The sequence below is a fragment of the Zalophus californianus genome, chromosome 12 (genome assembly GCF_009762305.2).
Source record: "Zalophus californianus isolate mZalCal1 chromosome 12, mZalCal1.pri.v2, whole genome shotgun sequence".
NCBI lineage: Eukaryota > Metazoa > Chordata > Mammalia > Carnivora > Otariidae > Zalophus > Zalophus californianus.
In genome coordinates, this window is record NC_045606.1 from 35,895,305 (window position 1) to 35,919,640 (window position 24,336).

The following is a 24,336-nucleotide window of genomic DNA, read 5'->3' on the forward strand; positions in this document are numbered from 1 at the left end:
AATGGAGAAAAGTGAATCTGTGTAAGAAAGACTTAAGGGATAACCATTTTAACTACTTAGGAACATGCTATCTATTTCTATGTATTAGTAATTTTAATTTTATTTTAGTCAAATTCCTCAAATAAATTGTTTTTAAGTTCTTCTTAAAGCCAGCTTCAAAAATATTACTTATGAAATGACAGCATGCCTGTTGTTATAAAATTAAAAATAAGTGGGGGCACTGACACACAGGATAGTTTCAGAGCCCAGAAAAATGCACAAAGATAAAAAATCAGTTATGGTACTTACTGATTTTTTTCTAAAAATTTCAAAAACTAAAAATCTATATAGGCTTGAATTTGACAACATAAAACAATCATCAATTATGGGAAACTCAGTTTTTAGAAAAAATTACAAACTGAGCATTTCAAATACTTGGGATTATATACATTATGTATAAATTTGAATAATAATCACATTTACAATGAAAACTATAACAAAAAACACCAGTGAAAGCAAGGCTCTAAGCTACTGCAAAAGCCTAAGACTTAAATTGCTTATTTAGCTAATCTGTTCTTAAAGTTTGAAGAATAAAGTCTTTTTTGAGTCCCTATCTGTTGACTATAGATAAAACAAGAAACAAACTTGACTTTTAAAACTGATAAATAGGAAGAATGAAAAAGAGAACACCTAGTGAAAAAAAGATGACACAAAAACAGTGGGAATGTTGGAGAAAGAATCTTTAAGAATGAAGAGGAGAATGAGGAGAAAACAGTAAGTCAAGGAAAAAAAATGTAGTAAGACTAACCATTGGACAAAGAGAAAGGCTAAAGGTACTTTGGAGAAATAATACTTTTTAACACATTGCTCCCTATTGTGTATACAATATTTTTTGTAACTTTGGAACCTCACCGTTTTCTACATTTCATGATAGGTAATTTAAAATGAAGCAGAGCTGACAGTTTACCACAATATTTTTAATTAAAACCGTTTTCATAAATTGTTATGAGTTTCACTAAAAATGGTCACAAATTCATGGCCTATGTGAATATTTGCCAAAATAAAATGTGTTGAAGACTATTAAATCTATATGTAAACTCTGTAAAAAGAAATTCATTAGGTTTTTAGAAGGTCTTAATTTTCTTAATGAGTACTGTTGACAGTAATTGCTGTTCTAAGAAAACCACAATCATCTGTTTCTTGAACCTCATTTCTCCTAAATATTCCTGCTTCTTTACTGGAACAAAGTGTGTTATTGTTTAAAAGGTTCTGAGCCGTTCTTCAATTATCTGAGTGAATCTACAGCTTAAAGCAAATATTTACCTTATGCCCACAATTAAAAATACAAAACAAAACAAAACAAACAACAGCTGAAATGCAGTGCCTTACCTAAGAGAAGGAGGTATATTTTGCACTGAAAGCCCCCAACTGTGCTGCTGAAGGACTCCATGAAAGCATCCTGTCCCATGCATACAGTGCCCTGTTCCCAGTGGCAACTTGGTTCATGGACCAGCAGCTGCTGGTTTATTTGCTAGGGAAATTAGCAGTGAGGTAACAGACCCTATCCTGTCTCTTGCTTCTGTGATTTGAATACAGAATGAATGTGTATACAAAGGACACAGGGAGTGGGAACACCTGTTATATACTCTGCAAGAATACAGGCTTATGACTTCAGAACAGCTTCTTAGAGATTATCAGACGATCAGTAATTGTCAGTATATCTCATGAATCATTCTTGGTTATTAATAATCACATGAAAGAAAACATCCTTTTGGGTAACTTTATTGAAAAATAGTATGCTTTCATAATGAGAACATATTGTGAAATTTCCTGAAAAAGGTAAGTTGGTTTCCTATCATGCAAACTTATCCCATTTTGAAATTAAAATTCTTTTTCTATGAATATTGAAGTATTTCATATATCTGCTAAAGCTACAAATGATCATGAAGTCACTAACATGTGAAAGTCATACCAAAGAATCAAAACGGAGCACTTGAGTATCTTTAAAAATGTATTTTTCTACATATTATTTTCTATTATAAACATCTGGCATGGTTTTATTGAATCTACGGATTCATGTTATTTTTAAAAGCAAACCACAGGTGTGTTTCCAAGTGACAGTGAATCATGGACCATGCATAATTATAATGAAAACAGATAATATCTGAAGCCACATTTTCACAGCTGAAGCATAGAGGAAGTAAACCAATGGCCCAAAGAAGCTCTTGTCTCTACTGTGGTGTCTGGGCCACAGCTTTTCAGCCTGACCTCTTCATTGCCATGGGAGCAGGCAGTCTTAGCACTTCCACTTAATTTACTAAGTTATAAGTTAACTCCCATTTAATTTCATTTATTGCAAGAAAGCTCTAGTCTAAGGCTGCCACTATGTAAAGTATATAACAAACATATATAACATGAAGCATATAACCTAAAGTATGTAATAAAATCTGCATCAAATCCAGCAAAATTCCTTGCCTAAATCATTTTTAGCAGTAAGGGCTCACTGAAGGAGTTCAATGATAACAGGAAAAAAGACTTCCTCAGGTGTAAAGTTAAAAAAAAAAAGGAATGACAGTTATTTTAGAATCCAAGTTTGGAAACATTTTTTCAGTAAGGCTCCCAACTCTTCCAGAAGTGCTTCTATAGGCAAAGAGAGTGAGTGACTTTTGGAAAACCTGAGGCCTCTTCAAAGGTCACTTTATAATCCCTCCATGATTCAGAAAAACAGCAAGAGCTTCCCCCCAGCTGATTACTATACCACAGCTTTCTCTGTGCTATCTCCAAATCGTGGACATACATCTATTGTAGCACTTATCTCATTAACCTCAATTAATTTTCTTGCATGTTTATTTTTGCTCTGGGCAACTCAAATACAGAAACTGTTCTAATTAATTATGGATCCTAAGCACCTCACCGGTGCTTAACTAGCGTTTTTGTTAAGAAATAAACCCCAAATGCTCCTTGGCCACTGTCTTCTGATTCTCAATTGAAGTTAAGAAATGCATATAAATTTTAACATTGGTTTGCAAAAAACACAATTCAGAAATATAGACATTCTACAGATACCGCATAGATTCCCCTCACATCTTTTAAATCAATATTAATTTCTAATTTCATTTTTAAAATAAACTCTTTCCAGGGTTTTTCAAACCCAGTGGTGGCTCATGATGAAGCTTTCTGGGTCCTAGGCAAATTCACGTTATACTTTAAAATGTCCATTCGTGTTACTTTAAAATGTCCTTTCTTTTATGACATAGGTGACAATGGACACTATGTAAATAAATGTAAATAAATGCCAAAATGAATCATAGTTGTGATCTTTTCATGTCATGGCAAACATGAAAAAATGACAATACCCATACCAAACGCCATGGGAAAGTGCTACGTGGCACATCCACGACAAAGCGCCCTCTAGCGGAAGGTAGTGTGCATAAAATCTTACCTGCCGGTGTAATTTCTGAATTCAGGGTTTACTCAGGAAGCCATACAAGATAATGCTAAAATAGGGAACTTCAACTGTTGTCAGTTTTTACATGATTGCTAAAAACGGTTTAAAGTGTTTTATTATTATACGAGAAATTTCCCACCAACAATATCTCACAGCTGACTTGTAATCTACAGGGGGGTTCAGCTCTACTATACTCTTCAGGAGCCTGTTTATTGATCTTTGTTATATTTACATTTAAAATGAAAAGGCTGATTAACTTAAGCAATCCATATCTATAGTGATTAAATTTTAAGCAATGAAAGGAGCCGCTGTGTATGGGGGGGAGTTTTTTTTTTGGAGGGGGCGGGCTTTTTTGTCACTTCTCAAGTCACACTTATTATCTAGTTTGTTTAAATTGTAAGATTGGTCTTGTTTCATAAGGCAAGCAGTCGGCTACATGCATTTTAAACACCTGCATTCGTTATTTATTAGCATATGAATATTTTGGAAAGGTAAGAAGAATTGGAAAGGTGGTAAAATGCCAATCCAAAGTCAATGTAGAATAGTGGGGACTAAGAACTGGGGAAAAAAAGCACTGTCTTATGTTGTAATTAGACAGATCCTAGGAGAGGTTACAGTTTACAGGTTACTGGGAAAAGCTGGCCGCTAGAGGAGGCCCTTTCAATCACTGATGCCTGTGCTGGTGTTCACTCCTTTATAGTTACATCTCCAGTGCTTCCCCTGAGAAGCCTGGATCTACTGATGTGGCTGCTAAATGACTATGCAGCAGTCTTCCTTCCTGGGCTCCTCTCCAGCTCACTGCTTTACCTTCAGCAAGTGTTTTGTTTTCTGCTCAGAAAGTGTAGTTACCTCATCCTGGAGAGGCCACAACTTTGTGTTGCTTTGATATTTATTTATAGGATGATTTGAAATGTACCTTCCTAATCAAACCAGCTTTTATTTTAGTTTCCAGAGGCTCCTCCGGTTTGCGCCATCAGGAATATGCCCCTATCGTACTTTACTGCTAATGCTGTTGTCTTTAATCAGAACAACTTAAACTCTTAGCCCTGATGTTTCAATCTGCAAAAATGGGGCTGGCAGTCCTTTACCAAGGGGCTATCATCTGGCAAGCTTTCCTCAAGACTTGTTGGCAGGCTATCCAAACTCTCTGCTAGTTGCTCTGTCCTATCACTAACAGCCTTCAGGCAAATGTAAAAGTCCTAAATAAGCCTTATGTGCATAGAGTTTATTTAGACAACAGCACTGATTTACATTTTTTAATATTATGGTTACAGACTTTGAACTTGTAGAAGACTGGATTGTTCATTTATTTTTAGTTTATAAGAAATAAACTAAAACTTAAGAGTATTAGAGTAAAATAAAGTTTTAATGCTTTCTTGACTTTTCAGGGTCAAATAGTTACAGAAAATATTAATTTCCCCAATTAGGCTGATAGAAAAAGACAAAATATACATGGAATAAAAAAGCTTTTTTGTCACTTGTAACTTTGTGTATTGACTGTATGAAGGGGGAAATTCTGGTTTTGGATCTGGGTTCTAGTTCTGATTCAAGCTCTAATTTTAAAATGTGTGACCTTGAAACCTTAGATGGATCAATTTTCTCATTTCTAAGGAATGGATTTGAAATGCTAGAGCTGGCTGCCTGTAAGAATCACTGAAGATCTTAAACAAACAAAGAACCTAAAAGAAAACAATAACAATGGCATACTCCTCAGGTGCATTTGAATGGTCAGGCTTGAGAACTACTGGTCTTGGATTAGCTCTAATATACGCTTTTCAACTAAATTGTAAACTGCTTGAGGACCAGAACTCTGTTACTAATGTAAAGCGTTCCGTATAGTGTTGCCTAGTGCCTAACAATCAAAAACTGAATTGGGTTTCATTTTATATGCTAATATAGTCAGCAGTTTCTGTTTCTTTTGATGCTTTGAAGGACTTTTCTTAAAAGATTTTATTTGTTTATTTTATAGAGAGAGAGTGAGCAGAGGGAGCAGAGGGGGAGGATGGGTGAGGGGGAAAGAATCTCAAGCACACTCTGCACTGATCACAGAGCCTGACATGGGGCTTGACCTCATGACCCCGAGATCATAACCTGAGCCAAAACCAAGAGTCCCACGCTTAACTGACTGAGCCACCCAGGCACCCCTTCAAGGACTTTTAAATATTGATTATTTTCACATAAGAACTGCCTGGCAATAAAGACTAGAGCAGGTAAAGAATGAACTAAACTAGGATTGCCGAAAAGTGCCTGGAATTTTTTATGGGGTTAGAAATAACAGAGAAGCATATAGGTAAACATATAATTTCAAAAGCAACTGTTAAGCACAATGATAGAAGTACGCACAAAGTGGTTCTGTTGCAGCAGCAAACTAGGCAGACTTGTGATTATAATTCTTCATAATTGTAAGGTGCTTTACTATTTATAAATTGGTATTCAACTACATCATCTCATGTATCCTTACAAAATCTTAGGTCAAATATTACAACCTCATTTGTAAAAATGAGACAAAGGCAAAAGACAAGACTCAGAGGTCAAATGATAGAATTTCAGAATTGGAAATAACTTCTATATAATGTCCTCTAAGCTTCAGTTATTTGCAAACTACTTTTATTATTTTTGCCATCTCTTTCTACCACCCGTACTATGGTTTACCTAATATTTTTCATTAGTTTGGCACACTTTAACACTTTTTCAGTTGTCCTAGGAAATATTTCTGAACTCACAGGTTTTCTAATAAACATTAATTAAATGTAAATTTTAAAAAATTATTGGTACCATACTTCATGACTCACTCTTCAACACCATACATGAAACTCTTACTTGAAACATCGGAATAATCACTCCTTCCGTCTCTGTTTGCATGTTGCAGTAATCTTAGACACGTTACTTAGTTTCTCCATTCCTTAGTCTCCTCAACTTTAAAATGGGGATCATTGAAAAAAATAAAAGAAAAAAATAAATTGGGGATAATTGTACAACCCCATAGGATGTTTGTGTGGATAAATGAGATAATATATGTAAAGCTATTAGCAGAGTTCTTGACATGTAGTAAGCAATCAATAAATGCTACCTGTTAACTCTGGATTGCTTTCCCCCCCCCTAGTATTCTCATAATTGGAAAGTTCTTTCTTTTCTCTTTCCTACTTTTTAGAGATTTTATTTTTTAAAAAATCTTTATACCCAACAGGGAACTCGAACTCACAACCCTGAGACCAAGAGTCGTATCTTGACTGAGCCAGCCAGGCGCCCTTGGACAGTTCTTTCTTAAATCAAACGCCTAACACCTCTCCTATTACTTTCTTCAATTTAACTAAACTGCTAAGAGTTGAAATGTGAACTTTAAAGTGCCATGTATACTTATTATTGTTATATTTTCTATCTCGACTTGCCTTAGATCAGGTGCGATTTTAGTTTTTTGCAGTGGATGTCAAGACTGAGAAAGAACAGCCCTAGCCCCGGACAGGACCACACCACCTTTCCTCAGGCCAAAGCCGCGTCAGCTGCAGAGTCCCAGGTTTTCAAGTCACTTCTGGAAGAGTGCCTTTCCTTGAGATCCTGTCAGGTCAGTCTCACGTCCTCCCACCCCGCCTCTCTGGACCAGGTTGGGTTTCCTCCACTACACTGTGAGGGGGAAATCACGTCAGTGCGGTTTATATACGGTCTTCTCAGGGCTTCCTTCTGTCGCTCAATGCCTGGTCACCTATGAGTTAGGTTTTCGCCTTAACGAAACGGGGTGACCAAGAGCAAGTACCTCTGTAAAGACGGGAGGTCGCCGTGGTCACTCAGAGCAACAAGATTTGCAGGCTTAACTGAAGCGTCCGCTATTTTGCTTCCTGGGAAATGTAGTACCTGAGCTGTCCTCGTCTGTTCATTGCGGGTGACGGGGCGGCCGGAAGACTACAATGCCCAGAATGCTCAGCGCAGGAAAGGATGACCCGGGTCAGCAGCTCCACGTGACTACTCACTATGGCTTCCCTGTGCCCGGGCCAGCTGTCTGGTGGTTCGGCGTGATTTATTAGTTCTTTGCGGCGGGGTACCACTCTTACGATTCCGACATGCAAAAAATCAAATCTCTTATGACCCGACAGGTAAGTAGGGGAGACTGAAGCGAAGGCCTCCTTCGTCTCTGCTGGTAGAGGAGCCTAGATGTTCTGTCTCTGGGCTGGGGCGGGCGGGGACCTAGGTATGGCTGGTGGCAGGTATCAGGGGCACTGGGAAGCCAGGGCACACCCTGGAAAACTTACCTGAGCCACCGTGATCTGAGCCCTGTTCAGGCGGGTAGCGGCGTCCCAGAAACATTCCTTTAGATAAGGTCAATGAGCGAGTTTCAATGAGGGCTATCTTTGTCTCCTCTCCTTTTTGCCATCGTTCCAGTGACAGCCCCAGCTACCCTGTAGGGCTCCCTTTATCTAGGCTGTGTGTCGTCTGTGAGCAGGTGAGGTAGGGAGGTGAGGTCTGTGCAATAGAGATGACTGGAAAGTGAAAAAAACGGATGAGTTGAAGACAGAATTGGTAGCTTTATGAATTTGGGCAAGTTCACAAACCTTGTAGCTTAAATTTCCAGATGTGAAAATGAGAATAATAATTATTTTTGTTAATCTTATCTTATAGTTCTGAGAGTCACCAATAATTTAATGTATGTGAAAAGATACTTAAAAAAATCGTTGTTATGGCAAAATAATGGCCTTTTATTTTTTGCCGCAATGACAATTCATGAATAAAAACTTTGACTTTTTTTTTTATTCCATCTCATAAATGTTAGGGACTTCCTAATAGTGTCTCACCTTCCTTCAAGGAAGAAGTGGCAGAATTTCCTTTTACACACTTATTGGTTATGACTTGGTTTTAGATATCTTTATTTATTCAACTCTAATATTTTACCAGAATTGGTCATTCATTATTATCTTTATATGAAAGAAGTATAATTTAGTATTTTAAATCAGAGAATTTTGAGGACTTTGGAGAATATGGAGGATAATCATTTAGTGAAAGGTTCATTTGTGAGTTTTGTTGTTGTTGATTAGAAGGAGATTACAAATTCCAAATTAAACTCTTTATTTGAGAGATAATCTGAATAGGTTACAAATGGTAAATATCTTGTGAAGAATACATGAGTCCTATATGATTATTTTACTCCTTTTAAATTATATTGTTAATGTCATGAAAATAAAATTTAAAAGTTCTTTGAATAATAAAAGATTTAAGTAAGTGGTGATCCCTCACATTTGTTGAGTACTGGTGTTATGGTTCATACCACTTGTTACTTGAGGATGTTTGGGTCCTGCTCCATCCTGCCGTAGCCATGTGACCTTGAGGAAGTCACCAAACTTCTTAGAGCATTTGTTTCCACATCTTTAAAGAATAAATAGTAACATGTTTCTCATGGGGTCAGCCTGGTGGTGGTGTTCATATGATATGATGAAGATAAAGAGATAAAGGAGTTAACACATCTCCTGGGTCTTATCAAGGAAGTGCTTGATCACAGAGGTCTCCTAAATGTAGTGCAATTGTGAAAATGGTGATTCTTCAGCCTCAATCAGTTGCTTATTGGACTTGAGCAGGTCAAATCAGTGCTTAGTTGGTATAGAAAAAAACTAAAGAACACATACAAAAAGCTGGAACTATACTGTGTAAAAAGTGAGGTAAAATTAGGAATTTGACACAGATTTTTAAAAAGATTTTATTTATTTAGAGCAAGTGCTCGAGTGGGGGGCAGGGTGGAGGAAGAGGGAGAGAATCTCAAGCAAACTCCATGCTGAATGCAGAGTCTGATGTGGGGCTTGATCTCATGATCCCAAGATCATGACCTGAGCCGAAACCAAGAGTTGGACGCTTAACCGACTGAGCTACCCAGGTGCCCCTACACAGATTTTAAAAGTCATCCTAATTATGTTTGTTTATGGCTTGACTGCCACATGTTTAATCATTACTAATACACGTTTCATGAATCTTTGAGGTATGAAAGTAGGCTGCTGCCTGGAGTTACATTGGAGATTTTTATTTAGTACTGTTTATTATTGGGTTAAATTTAGTAGTATTACAAATAAATATACACAAAGATGTTTCTTTTTTGTGAGGCTAAAGAATATGCTGATAATATCATTAAGGTGGAGAGACATGAAAGGTCTATGAAACTTAGGTTTTTTGGTATTTCAGCTCTGCAAGGATCTTGGTTTGGAAAAGAGTGGGAGGATGGGCTTTGTAGGCACTCTTTATTTAGATGAGGTCTGTTGTTCAGCTTTCTCTATTATGCTGGCCCTCTGTTCCCTTCAGTGCATTCAACAAATGTTTACAGAGCACTGTGTGTCAGGCACTATTCTAAGTTTGGGGGTGTAGCAGTGAACAAAACAGACAAGTGCTCAGGCAGACATAGGGATTAATGCTTAGGAGGAATAGGGGATGGGGAGGCCTGGAAGTTGTTGGCAAATTGGGATCATTTATAATTTTAGATAGTTTGGCCATGGAAGGTCTCACTGAGAAGGTGACATTGGAGTAAAAACCTGAAGGAAGTGAGGAAGGGAATATGCGGATATTTGGGAAGGAGCATTCCGTGTGGAAGGAAGAGGAAATGCAGAGGCCTTGAGGCAGGAGCATGGCTGAGGAACAGCCAGACGCCAACGTGGGTGGAGTAAAGTAAGTGAGGAGAAAACAGTAGGAGATGAGGTCTGAATGAGGTCAGAGAGCTGAGAGCAGGAAGCCAGATCACACAGGACTTCATTTTGACCTCATTTCCTACTACTTTTCTTCTCACTAATAGCAAAGCCATGCTTCTATTATGATTGAAATAGCAAGCAGAGGCTTGATCTCATTTTACATATATGGACTTCAGAAAGATCTTTCTGGCCTCTTTTAAAAGAATAGTTTGAAGAGGGAAAAAGAGCAAAACCAGGGAGAACAAAAAGGATGCTCTTTCAGTAATCTGAATGAGAGAACGTGTGGGCCTTAACCAGAGTGATGAAAGGGCTGAGAAGAGGTTAGATCGTGGTATATTGTAAATATAGAGTTAACAGGACTTCTTGGCAGATGGGATTTGGGCTGTGAGAGAAGGAGAAGCCTCAAGGTTGATGCCAGATGGTTTGGCCCCAGCAATTGGAATTGCCATTTAACGAAGTGGGTAAGGCTGAGGAAGGAGCAGATTCAGGGAAGGGAGGAAGTTTTTAGACTTGTTCATTTGAAAGCCTCTTTTAGATATTTAAGTGGTGAGATAAAATAGGCAGTTGGCTAAGAGTCTCAATTTCTGAGGAGAAACACAGGATATAGATACAAATTTGGGACTTACAAGCACGTGTAAGGTGCATAAACTGGCTACGATCACCAATGGAATGAGTGTGGGTATAAAACAGGGTCCACACTTGGAACGTTTGAAATTTCAATGTTACAAGGTTAGGGGAAGAGGTGGGTCTTGCGAGGCCGATTGAGAAGGAGCAGCCAGTAAGGGAGGCCTGCAGCATCTCAAAGATCACCTGTCCCATATCAGATGCTCAATAAATAATTTTTGGATTCCTGGTGTATAAAGAGAACTACCAAGTAGAGTGGAAGCCAGAAGTAAAAAACTTAAAAGAGAAGGGAGTGATCAGCTGTGCTAACTGCTGCGGTGGGGTGGCTGAAGATGAGAATGAGCCTTTGGACTGAGCAGCATGGGCGTCATCAGGTACCTGACGGCAGCACTTTTCATGAAGTGATGGGGAGGAAAGCCTGATTAGGGTGGGTTCAAGAGAAATGGAGGACTGAGTGTAACCACTATGTTGAATTTCGCTGAAAAGAGAAGGAGGCAGAAGACACCTCACATGCTCCTTTTGATCTTTGGGACATAAGTTGCTGGTCTCATAAATGGAAATAGAAGATTCATGTAGACATAATAGAAGTAGTCTGAAGTGTTAATCTTCTTCGAGAAAAGAAGTAAAGTGCAGAGGCAGGTATTATTTATGCTGAATTTTGTATAAATTTAAACTGGAGAAATTTATCAAAACAAATACCAAATACCAAAGAAAATCAATATGGTTAATGATTTCGTAAAAGCAGAGTACATAGTTTTAACCATGACTTTCTGCTTTAGAGAAGTGAGGATAAAAATCATGACTTCATTTTTGTCAGTAGAAATTTATAAAATTGCTAATCAAAGGCTTCAAGATCTATAACCCCTAAAATACATGTGTCAGATGTGCTCTGAGACATTTATGTAATTATTTCAGTTTTGATAAAAGAAAAGCATTTCTCTGTGATCACAGTAATAATCAGAATAATGGTTAGCACTTAAATAATGCTTGCCATGTACTAGACACTGTTTTTGGCCTCTCACATACATTATCTCCTTTACTCCTTATTGGCCTCTGCGTCATTGTCACATTCATTAGAATATAAAGACAGGCAGGTTAGATAAGTTGTTCAAGACCACAGGGCCCATTCCCTGAATCACGGAGCTCCCCTACTTCCTAACATGTAATAGGGTTTCCAGTTTTTACTACTTTTATTTTGTACATTTGGTAGAAAGTTGCCATATATTAGTAGCAAATTATTGTATGGGGTGACTAATTTGGAGATAAGGCCTTTTCCTATATATTGATATACATTCTTCTTTACATTTCAGGCATTGGTTTCTTTACCGAATAGCTCTGGGGAGAAAGAAAATTACCTGTGATATATTCCTCCAAGAATTTCTGTTAGATTGGATAAACACATCTATAGTTTTAAAAATATTTGTTTAAGGGCGCCTGGGTGGCTCGGATGGTTAAGCATCTGCCTTTGGCTCAGGTCATGATCCCAGGGTCCTGGGATCGAGTCCCGCATCAGGCTCCCTGCTCCTTGGGAGCCTGCTTCTCCCTCTGCTTCTCTCTCTCTCTCCTCTTCTCTCTCATGAATAAATAAATAAATAAAAATCTTTAAAAATATTTGTTTAAAAGGCATGGCAGGTGCACCTGGGTGGCGCAGTAGGTTACGTGTCCGACTCTTGGTTTCTGCGCGGCTTGTGATCTCAGGGTCGTGAGATTGAGCCCTGCATGGCACTCTGCACTCTGTGGAATCTGCTAGGGACTCTCTCTCTCTCTCTCTTTTCTCTCTCTCTCCTTGCCCCTCCCCTTTTGTGCTCTCTCTCTCAAATAAGTCTTTAAAAAATAAAAGGCATGGCAGTTATATTTTAAAAATATATTTTGGAGTGGTCATGATTTTGAATCAAATTATGAAGTTTTGCACTCGTGTGTATGTATATGTGTGTGTATATGTGTGTATGTGTGTGTATGAGAGGGAGAGAAAGAGGGATAGAGAGAATATGAGAGAATGAAAGTGAGAGAAGCCTGGGTGAGGTGTTCTGGGAGTAATGGAATAATTAGGGGTGAGGCAAAGCACCTTACCTTAAAAAATGTAGTTATGACTGGTCATATTTTATAATAGGGAAGATAGAATACATAGCTCTATAATTTAAAAATAAGTTCTGCTGTAAGTCTCAAATAGTCAACCTAAGTATGCCATATGTTTTGGTAACTGAGGACATCATAGGGCAAATATAGGGCATCTGAAGGACAAAAATGCTCTTCAAATTTATGTACCAGCTAATTTTGTATACAAACTAATACTACAGGGACTTTAGGTATCTGCTTTGAATAGCCTATAGTTAAAAAGAGCTTTCAAAGAAAAGTGAGATTGCTAACTTCTTTCTATCTTGATAACTTCCCTTGGTTCAAATGAGATTTTCAGAATCCCTCAGTTGTTGTGAATATAGAAATTACCGGGTACCAAGGAGCTAAAGAACAGTGGAAAGCAGCAAGACATGAGATTGAAGTCCCATGAGATTGAAGTATAAATTGGGTACATTGGTGAGAAATAATCAGGTAGAATCAAGGGTATTTATGTATTAATTAAGCAATTGGCATTATTTAAAAGTCTTTGATTAGCTAGCTGGTTGGTGTATTATATCATAGAATCATAATACTTGGTCCTTCTTATCAGGTGAATTTGATGATGTTTAATATATAAGTGCTTTTATAGAATGCTTTTTGTCACCCAATTTTCTTGTCTGTTGGTTGTTTTTAAACCATGGTTAAGTTAGATTTCAACCATTAGTTGTGAAGCTGCCATATAATACTTTTAAACTTCCAAAGTACATCTTTACTTGATTTGATAATAGTACTATATGTATTAAGTGACAGTTGTTTTTAGAAGACATGTTCTATATATTTTAAAGCAGGAAACTTTCTATTTTTAAAATGGTGATTTCTATTTTAATAAGTATGTTCTATCATTTTACAGTTCTGCAGCATAATTAAAATTCTTTTTATTTTATTATTACTATTTTTTTAAGGGTCTGAAAAGCCCTCCGGAAAGTCTTAGTGATCTTGGTGCCATTGAGAGTCTCCGGGTCCCTGGAAAGGTATTGATCTGCATGTGTGAGCATGACTTTTCACTTCCTTAAGAAATAATATTGCCTTTGGATAATAATTGATTCACAGAAGCTATTCCTTCCCACAGGCAGATGGTAGTTATGATAGAGCTAGGTAAATTTTTATAGTATAGTAGGCTTGGGGCTTGTTTTTGCTTTCATTACTCATTGGGATGCAGTATGATTCATTATAGTGAAGCAGAAAATGCAAAATTGATAAATTTAGAGTTTATTATTGTATCAACTTTTTAGCCTGAAAGCAGTTTTATACACACACATATATGTATATGTATGTGAAACTTACTGATTTTTTTGCTGTAATTTGGAAAAATAAAATGAAATAATTTACTTTTTATGCTGTAACACTATGAGTCAAAAATCGTTGTTAATTATGTTTTTGTTATGGAGCAGATTTTTGAGCAGGTAGCTAAAGCATAATTTATACTAAATTGTAGCTATCTTAGATTTTAATCCCCTGATTTATGTGAACTTCTCAGTTTACAAATTTAATAGGTGTTATTTGAAAGCTAGCTGGCTTTCCCTCAGGAGAATTATTAACCATTGTAAAAAAAAAAAAAGAAAAAAAAATCCCCTGCTGTTTCTCACTCCGGGGTGTTGCCACTTAGAGCTGCCTCCGTGAATAGCAGCTCCATCACAGATCAAAGTGTCTTCTTCTGAATGTCTGCTCTTGGGATTTTCAATTTGAGGATCATATTTGAAAGTACTATTTGTTTTCTGTTTCTGGCGTCTTAATACATGGGGCTTGTTTCTCTTGGTCAGCAATCATAAGGCCTGTTGTAACTCCTCAGTGTCAGCTGCTCAAGAGAGTGATTTTCCACCCCTATGAGGAGTCTTACCCCTTAACGTGAATTTTGTATTTATAGCTTAGCTTTAATTTTTGGGTCAGGCTCAAACATATTTTCCAAATGTGATAAAATTCTAACCAGCCCATTTGCATGAAATGAGTCAGACAAAAAGCTTAAAGAGGCATTTTGAACAGTTTTGTTTGTTGTTATAAGAGATTGTTGCATCTGCTGAAATTGGGAACTAAGCCATAACCATAAATCCTAATTGACAAATAATTCTTTTTATTTCTTTGACTCAAGAAAAGAGATCATGCATTATGAACATGCCTGGAATTAGATTGCATTAGATGTTTCAGAACCAGTGTAAAATTGATGGTGAGCCTCTTTAAAAAATACATGAATGTATTGCATAAGAACTTTCTGTTGTTTTTAAACCTTGCGTGAACTTTTGTTGTCTTTAAACCATGCACCTTGATGTTTTTCCAGTAAGGGTAGGTAGTGAATTTATAATGATCTCATTACCCAGTCTTCTCACTGTCCTGGCACCCCAGCCCCATCCGTGGCCTGCAGTGTGTGATTTGAGATGCCTGGCTCTGGGTAGAGAGGCCAGTCTGGGATCACAAGGTCAGCAAATGTAAATGTTTCAGGTGATGATTAAGCTTGAGGCATTGGTCTAAGAAGCTAAGTTGTTAAATTGTAAAACAGTTAAGAGCAAAATTAGTATCAATGCAATCAGCTTAAATGTAGCCTCATGCTAAGAAAGCTCATAAGCTCTTTGTGCTTGTTCTCTGTGCATTCTCTTGAGACATCACAAGTGCTATAGGGTGAGTTGTAGTTTTGATTTACATTTCCCTGATGATGAGTGGTGGTGATATATATTTTTACATGATTTGTTTTTATACAGTTGCCTTAAAATTAATGTCATGGCTAATTCTTGATAAACTGAACTTCTATGGCTTCAAAAGATGACCTTTATATTGAATTTTTCAAATTATTAAAAGTATTTCGACAAAGTCTGAAACATTAATTTGAAATGATTATTTTTTTATTTTTATTTTTTAAAGATTTACTTATTTATTAGAGAGAGAAAAAAAGTGTGCATGAGCGGGGGGAGAGGGAGAGGGAGAGAGAATCTCCAGCAGACTCCCCGCCTAGCACAGAGCTGAAGGGTGGGTGGGGGGGGAGCTCAGTCTCACAACCCTGAGATCATGACCTGAGCTGAAATCAAGAATCAGATGCTTAACTGACTGAGCCACCCGGCTGCCCTGAAATGATTATTTTAAAATAACCTTCTCCTATAATAAAAATAATATATACTGTAAATAGAAAACACAGTAAACAGAAAAAGATACCTAAGGAAAAAATCACAAAATCACCAACATTGTCAAGCTTAACATTGCCTTTTGGTCTTTTCCCTATGTATATTCAAAAATTTATTGAGCATCTGTTTTGTGCTAGACATTGTCTAGGGACTGAATATAGCAGTGAAAAAGACAAAACTCTGTTGCCAGGGAACTCAGTTCAAGTGGAGGGAAGACAGGCACTAAACAAGGTGATTGCAAAGTCTGACAGATACTATAAAGGAAATAAGGTGATGAGTTAAACTCTGAAGCCAGAGGCTCTTTCACATGGAGTAGTCAGTGTAGGTTCCCCTCTCCTCCGTTTTTTTTTAATGGTATTAAATCCTATAAATTATTCTGAAGTTTGGGTTTTAAAATTAGTAAAATGTATTACAGAGAAAATGCTTACAGTATAATACTAGGTTTGAAAAGCAAGCTACCCAGTAGTTTGGCTTGGGTAGATATTTTTTTTTTAAAGATTTTTATTTATTTATTTGACAGAGAGAGGCAGCGAGAGAGGGAAAAAAGCAGGGGAAGTGGGAGAGGGAGAAGCAGACCTCCCACGGAGCAGGGAGCCCGATGTGGGGCTTGATCCCAGGACCCTGGGATCATGACCCGAGCCAAAGGCAGCCACTTAACCGACTGAGCCACCCAGGCGCCCCTTGGAGAGATATTTTTTGAACTTAATTTATACCTGTTATATTGTCTGTTATCAAAAAAGACAAGAAACAAGTTGGTGAGGATGTAGAGAAAAAGGAGCCCTTGTGCGCTATTGATGGGAATATAAATTGGTACAGCCACTATGGAAAACAGTATGGAGGTGCCTCAAAAAATTAAAAATAGATAATAGTAATAATAGAGTTTAACAGAAAAAAATTATAAATATAATTACTGTATGATCCAGCAATTCCACTTACAAAGAAAATGAAAACAATAAGTTGAAAAGATATATTCACTCCCATGTTCATTGCAGCATTATTTACAACAGGGACGACATGGAAATAACCTAAAGTGTTCATAGATGGATGAGTGAATAAAGAAAGTATGTGTGTGTGTGCATGCGCTTGCACATATGCAAACATAGGATAGACCTGGAGGGCATTTTGCTGAGTGAAATAAGTCAGAGAAAGACCATATGATCAAATACTATATGATGTCACTTATATGTAGAATCTAAAAAACAAAATAAAACAAAAACCAGTTCACAGATACAGAGAACAGATTGGTGGCTACCGGAGGCAGTGGGGAAGGGGCAAAATGGGTAAAGGGGTCAAAAGGTATAAACTTCCAGTTGCAAAATAAATAAGTCATTGGGATGTAATATACAGCATGGTGACCATAGTTAATAATACTGTATTGCGTCTTTTAAAGTTGCTAAGAGAATAGATCTTAAAGTTCTCATCTAAGAAAAAAAATTCTGTATGTCTGGTGATGGATGTTAACTAGACTTATTGTGATGATCATGTTGCAGTGTATACAAATAATTATGTTGTACACCTAAAACTAATATAATGTTGCATGTCAGTTGTACCTCTTAATAATAATAAAAAAAATGCCTCACTGTCTTAGTTTGGGTTCCCCTGATATTCTAATGTAAGAAGTAAAAAACAAACTCAATTTATGTTATTTAAGTAGTCAATGTAAATACTTGCATAGTAAAACTTTTAAACGTTAACTTCATCTAATAGCTCTGACGCACTCAAGTATATGTATTTAGAACATTAAAAAAAAGAGGCATCCTTGGTCTTTAGGTATGGACCCATTTCTTCTTCCCTTTCTTGTCATAATGTCTAAGTTGTGATAAGGAATTGAGATTTCAGTGGAGTTGTCAAGAAAGAAGTAGTTTAGCTTGGGTTGTGTTATGTTAAAGGTTCTGGTATAGGAGCATCTGGGTGGCTCAGTTGGTTAATAAGCATCTGACTCTCGATTTCAGTGAAGGTCATGATCTCAGGGTCATGGGATCGAGTCCCCAGTCAGGCTCCACATTAGTGGAAAGTTGGCTGGAGATATTCTCCCTCTATCTCTCTCTCTTCCTCTTTCCTCCCTCTCTCTCCCCCCGCCCCTCCCCCCGATTGTGTGTGCGCTCTCTCTCTCTCTCTCTCAGATAAATCTCTCTCTCGATCTCCAATAAATAAATCTTTTTAAAAAAGTTCTTGTATAAAGAATAAGTAGGGACATATTAGGATGAATCATGGGAAATGGCTGTTTCTTTGAGTTAAAAATAATCTAACACTGGCAAATTTCATATGGTGCAACTCACTAGAAAGAGGAGGATGGTGAAGGAAAACTGAAGGGTGTTAGGTGTGCTTGAGAATCCAGAAAGGACTGTTGATTGATTTTTTTTTCTTGAGAACTATATAAATTCTGAGTGGGAAGAAACCTTAGAAATCATCTGGTACAATTTCTGCATTTTATGGACAGGATGACACTGTATCCCGTTTTAAGTTAAGACATGTGAGTCAAATAATGATCCATATACTGGAAATTTGGAATTTTGGTAGAGAAAATAGAAAAAAAAATTAGGATTCTTTTCAGAACTTTCTATAGAAAAGGAAACTTTGAGAGTTCAAATTCAGAAATCTCAGCTTAAATTGTTCAGAGCCAATGTCAGTGGTGTACAAACTTTGCTGCATATTAGAATCACTAATAACCAGGCAGGCCCTGCCCCATTCTAATTAAGTCACAGTGTGTGGGGTGGAGCCAGGTACCAGCAGTAAATTTTAGAGATTCCCCAGGTGATTCCAGTGTGGAGCAGTGTTTGGGAAGTTTTGCCAAGTGGAGGATGTGATGACAAGAATGGAGAAAGGGGAACCACAGGAACTGTTGTAGAAAAAGTTTTTGAAGTTTTATGGACAGTTTTTGTGGGAAAGAGTAAAGAGTTAGTGATGACCTAAAATTTCATTCCTGGGGAATGGATTCTGTTTACTTCAAATTAATGGGACTTCCATGCTGAGGTAAGGATATAAGAAATTAAGCTATATAGTATTTACTGACTAAATTTGTTCCCATTTAAAGAAATTAATACTTTTGAATGATGTGAAAGGTTTTTACTTAATTGGTTGTAATACTTAGGAAGACTTGAGACCAAAATTTATTATAATATATAATAATCACAATAGCCACAGGTTAGTAGTTACAGAATTATTAGGGCTGTATTCAAGAATATATGTTGAATCCTGATAAAAAATATCAGTATTCAGAACTGTATAAATCTGTATCTTGACTTTAAGTAAATGCTTTCCATAGTTCTTCTGTAATGGTTATATATCATAAAAAGAGTACTGAGAAAAAACAATACTAATGTTAAGATTGTATTTTTTCTGAACTACTGCCTTCTGATATTATTCTTTAAAGTTTTTTTGTTTGTTTTTAAGACCCTGAATTTACTAACTCATAAATACAAATAGGATTCAGCTAGATTTGCTATTACATAATTGGTTTAGCTATGCTTTTGATTTTTTTCATTAAAGAAAAATATAGGCCAAGGGAGCAAAAGAAATCTCGGTTGCAGTCAAAACTTGAAAATATATTTGTCTAAATATAAGAAAGTATTTTTGTTTGCATACTTAATGCATTCCACAAATATTTATCGAGTACCTTCTCTTATATAATGTTCTAGGAGTTTGTGCAGAATGTTTTCTTGCTTGTAAAATACTTCTGTGAAGTAAGATAAATGGATTTGACTTGACTTCTTGGCATCTATGAAAAGAATCCTAAAACCACACACTAACTACAGAGCTTGGTTTTCAGAACTTTACCAAGATATGTGGAAAGTGTGTTGGACTAAGAGTCAAGAGAGTTAGGTTCAGGTGTTGAGGTAAACATTCAGCTTATGAAAGGGAAGTTGTCTTTTTAAAAAAATTTTTATTGTTATGTTAATCACCATACATTACATCATTAGTTTTTGATGTAGTGTTCCATGATTCACTATTTGTGTATAACACCCAGTGCTCCACGCAGAACGTGCCCTCTTTAATACCCATCACCAGGCTAACCCATCCCCCCACCCCCCTCCCCTCTAGAACCCTCAGTTTGTTTTTCAGAGTCCATCGTCTCTCATGGTTCATCTCCCCCTCTGATTTCCGCCCCCTTCATTCTTCCCCTCCTGCTATCTTCTTTTTTTTTCCTTAATATATATTGCATTATTTGTTTCAGAGGTAAAGATCTGTGAAGGAAGTTGTCTTAATTGCATGATTAAGAAGAAGATAAGAACATGAAGTTTAGGAAATGAGGAAGGGTTAAATTTGAGAGATGTTTTAAAAGCAGAATTTAGGACTGAGGATTTTATTGGACGTGGAAGGTGAAGGTATTGGAAAGACTGTGGTTTCTAGACACTGAGATTGAAGATGTTGTGATGTCTTTTCTCAGAATAGATAGTATTTCTTCTTTGGGAGAGTGGGTCTGATGAGATGTTTTTAAAACTAACAGAAAAACAGAATCCAGACTATACCCTGGGCTTCTCTCTCTTTACTTCAGTTTGTGACGTGCCTTTCTTTAGTATTAGCGTCCAAATGGACAGGAGTGTGCCAGACAGCTTGATGTTTTTCCCTGAAGTTGAGAAATTTTTAAAGATAGCTTTAAAAAAAAATTTTGATGTCTTTAAAGCTATTTAGTTGTTTTCCTTTTCATAGAAATAAATTTAGAAAAATACCCGTTAAAAATATAACTGTTGGGTAAGAGAAGTAAATAAAAACATTTGGCAGACTATCACATATGAAAGATTTGCTTTCTAGTTTTGTGTTTTTATTATATGTTAATAGGTATATTTTTATGAATAAAATCAATTCTCATTCATAATCTTTTTCTTTAAAAACAAATATGTGTTTATTTGGATGCTTTTTTGTATAAAAAGTGATTAAAATACATTATTTCAATCACTTAAATGTGTTATAAAGCTGGATTAAAATAATGCTACTTTAATAACCTTCTAGAAAAATCTATAAATCATTTTATGGAAACTTCCCTTCCAATTGTAACCTCACCAGTATTCCACTAGATGGCACTGAAAGCCTGAAAATAAAAACAACAACAACAACAACAACAACAACTAGGTAGGCTTTAAAAGCTATGTTTTATTTAAAACACACAAACACAAATGGATGATGAGCCTGGTGCTTTGATGGGTCATTATTGTTCTAGTGGGATTTTAAGAAAATGTACCATTTCCCTGTGTAATCCGACATCTGGCAATTCATTACAAATTTATATGCTATATGTATGGTTTTAGGGTATTTGATCTTGAATCCTGTTTCATTTGGAAACAAAACCTATTTTTGTTCAGTGATTTATGATTTCTATAATACTGATTTAATATTGAAAACTTCATGTTTTTGTTCTTCCTTCTAGCTCTGTATAGATTTTGGTAGCTAAACATTTTTTACTCTCATTTAAAGCTCTAATGTGATATTAACTTTGATAAGACTATAATTATTTTTAGAATTTATTATAGCAGAGTCGCTTTTTTTTAATGTTGATTGACAAAGAAATGCAAACAGTAAGAAAAAACCTTTGGTAAGATTTGTCTTGGTAAGCCCCAATTCATGCTTTACAAGAATAAAATTTTTTTTTTCCTTCCTCACTCCCTCTCAACACAATGCATTCTGTCATTCAGGATTGTAATGTGGACCATAGTCTAATATACTACGTACAGAAATGGAAGTTGGTTTGCATTTCATTTTTTTTATTCTGTACATTTTTTGTGGGGTTTTAAAACTTGACCTATGAAATGAAGATTTTGCTTTCATCTTTTTTGTTTGAATAAAAAACCCTACTATTGAAGATTCTAAGTTTCCAAGCTGTTCTGTGAGTTTAAAAATTAGGTTATATTGCTTTTCAAAATTAAAGAGAAAATTGAGTTTAATAATGGTAAGGAGAACTGCGAAGTTGTCATAGCTCACTTTTTACATTTATGAAAGTGAATAGAATTAAAAAATTTGAACTTGAGTTGGTATTTTTAATTTGTGTGGTATTTTGTATAATTTAAAAGTAGTGGTTAAATGCAAAATTTGTAGTCTTTTTTTTTTTTGTCCTAAACTTGAATACATTCCCATAAGAGATGAACTCTTAAGTAGGAAATTGCTTTGTAAAGTTATAGCCTGGTTCCTTAGAAACCATAAATACACTGGAAATGTTTTATAACACCTTACACTTGAGGGCTCCAATTGTTTTATAAACCTGAATCCCCAGTTCTCATAAAACCTTATGTTGAGAGGAAAAATGACTTGGCTAAAACAAAGATGTTCACTTAAATTTCTGTTATGATTGTTTCTCTTCATTTTTCATAAAGTTACATTTATGTGCATTTTATATGTATGTTCATACAGCTTTATCTCAGAGCTGATCAAAATGGAAAAAAATAGGCTAGGTAGAATTAGATGCAATCCTACAGTGTATTGTGACTGCTGAAAAGACAGCCTCTAAAATATTGCCTAACTTCTTTGTTTTCTACCACTTGTCTAAAATAATCCTGCTTGGTTTATTATGTTAAGAAAATATTTAATATTTATGCTTACTTTTTTGATACAGCATCTGGCACGGTGATAGGTGTTAAGCTTTCCTTTAAAGGAAAAATATGGTTCTAGGATATATAAAAATATATTGGATTAAAAAAAATCTCTACTATTGCATTTTATTGCCTCTTGGTGTATATGTAGATTCTCCCTCTGACATTTTTCCACCTTGTGAAGCCATCCTCTGCCGTTTAACCTGTTGTATGCTTTCCCGCAACAGCTTTTACTTGTGCTTTGCTTTGTATTTGTTACCTTATTTCCCCAAATTTCTCAAATTTGAAATTTCACCTGTTCTCTCTTCTCTAAATGGTAACCTGTTCCATCAAATGTGGACTCACTGCCCTTCGATGCCCTGGGTTTTGTTTGTTCTCCCTTATGTTCTGCCTTGCAGGGGCATTGCTTCTTCCTTCATCTGACCTCTCCTACTACTGAAGCAGCTATCTTTTTACTCAACTTTATTTCTGTATGACCTAGTATAGGGAATTCTTACATAGTGGGAATTTAAAAAAATATTAAATTGAAACATGTGACTCAACTGAGAAAGGTATGATAAGAGAGCTTTGAAAGTAGACAGGTTATTTCCTAATGATAGTATGGAAGAGAGACTTGATTTGTTCTTTTTTTGCCATTGTATTTTTATTTTTATCCCCTTTACAAGTTAAATTCATTACCTTAATTGTAGTTTTTCTTCAGTTTTAATTTTGGGGTAAGCAATGTACTTTTTCTTTATTTTAAGTGTAGTTGATTACCATTAGCAAGCAAGTTGTGGTGAATTTTGATGGTCTATAGTTGTCGATATATTATTTTTGGATTTTCAAGTTTTATAGAGCATTTATACCACTAATGATAACATGTATTTATTAGTTACTATGTGACTTAAAATTTACTATGAAATAAAATTCTTTAAAGAATTTTTATAATCTGTAAGACTGAAGTACTTGATTCTCAAACTTAGCTTATCAAAAATTATTGTAACTTTAAAAGAAATCATGTATTTTAATATGGTCTAAGGAGTTTCATTTGTTATTCTGGCCCCCTGGTTTTGCCTTTTAAATTTTTTTTGTAGGAAATATTTTGTTAATTTTGTTTATGTAAAATTGTGCCTCATACATATATATTGGTTTGCAAAATTGGTTTTAGGTGAAGAATTATGTATTTTTCTACATCTCCAATTCAAGGAAACCAGTTTATATAATGGCAAAATTATGGGGTAATTGTGGTAAGAATATACAATCTTGGTGTTTTTGTTTATTTTTCTAATTTACATGCTTAAAGTATCCCTAAAATCACTTAACATTTTTTATTATTTCTCGTTAGAAGAAAGAGATCTTTTATTAAGAGTTTGTGGAAAGTTTTGACTATCAAAACAACCTAATGTCTTTTCCTTTCTTTTTGTTCTTTTTTTTTCATACAGCTCACTATGTAAATTAATTTTAGTCAGTGATTGTTACCTACAGTGTGCCTTGGCACTACAGAACATAATGATGGGGAATAGGGAGAAATCTCAGTTCTCAAAAGGTGTGTTATTGGGTTGAGCACGGGGCACTAACAGTAGTGAAACATAGAGAATGATCAGGTAGAAGCAGAGTCTTGCAGCCCTCAGGTGCAGTGGGATGAAAAGGAACAAGGTGATCGGGATCTAGTTAGAGTGGAGTTTGTCTAAATGAGTTCAGGTGTATATTTTCACAGAGGAGCCACCAAGTTGTCTGAAAGGAGAGGGTATTTTATAGGGATATAGTTTGGACATTTGTTTTGGATTGAATTCTACTTTGGGTGCTATGTTTCTTTCTCTGCCGTTCTTGATTTTATCCCTCTCCTTAGTCTAGGTTACTTAGAGTGTCAAGTGTTATGTGTCTTTGAAATTGTACGGGTTTGTCTGCTC

General features: G+C 36.0%; 2 protein-coding genes across 21 annotated transcripts in view; one reads left to right on the forward strand and one right to left on the reverse strand.

Annotated features, from left to right (window-relative positions):
• The window catches only part of HEPACAM2 (HEPACAM family member 2), a 43,112-nt gene extending 35,799 nt beyond the window's left edge, over positions 1-7,313 (reverse strand). For 14 of the 16 annotated variants that reach the window (XR_003516438.1, XR_003516439.1, XM_027573770.1 and 11 more), the window contains exon 1: positions 1,369-1,454. Coding sequence is in view for 12 of the 16 variants with exons in the window: in XM_027573770.1 (XP_027429571.1) it covers positions 1,369-1,447 (79 nt within the window). In the remaining 4 variants the exon portion in view is untranslated. Of the gene's footprint in view, positions 1-1,368; positions 1,455-6,247; positions 6,344-7,178 lie in introns of those variants that run through there. The other 2 variants (XM_027573775.1, XM_027573774.1) reach the window with 2 other exon arrangements.
• Positions 7,314-7,387: 74 nt separating this feature from the next.
• VPS50 (VPS50 subunit of EARP/GARPII complex) overlaps positions 7,388-24,336 on the forward strand; it is a 140,986-nt gene continuing 124,037 nt past the window's right edge. For 3 of the 5 annotated variants that reach the window (XR_003516456.1, XM_027573936.2, XM_027573939.2), the window contains exons 1-2: positions 7,388-7,515; positions 13,722-13,790. Coding sequence is in view for 4 of the 5 variants with exons in the window: in XM_027573936.2 (XP_027429737.1) it covers positions 7,483-7,515; positions 13,722-13,790 (102 nt within the window). In the remaining variant the exon portion in view is untranslated. Of the gene's footprint in view, positions 7,516-13,721; positions 13,791-14,905; positions 14,981-24,336 lie in introns of all 5 variants that reach the window. The other 2 variants (XM_027573938.1, XM_027573937.1) reach the window with 2 other exon arrangements.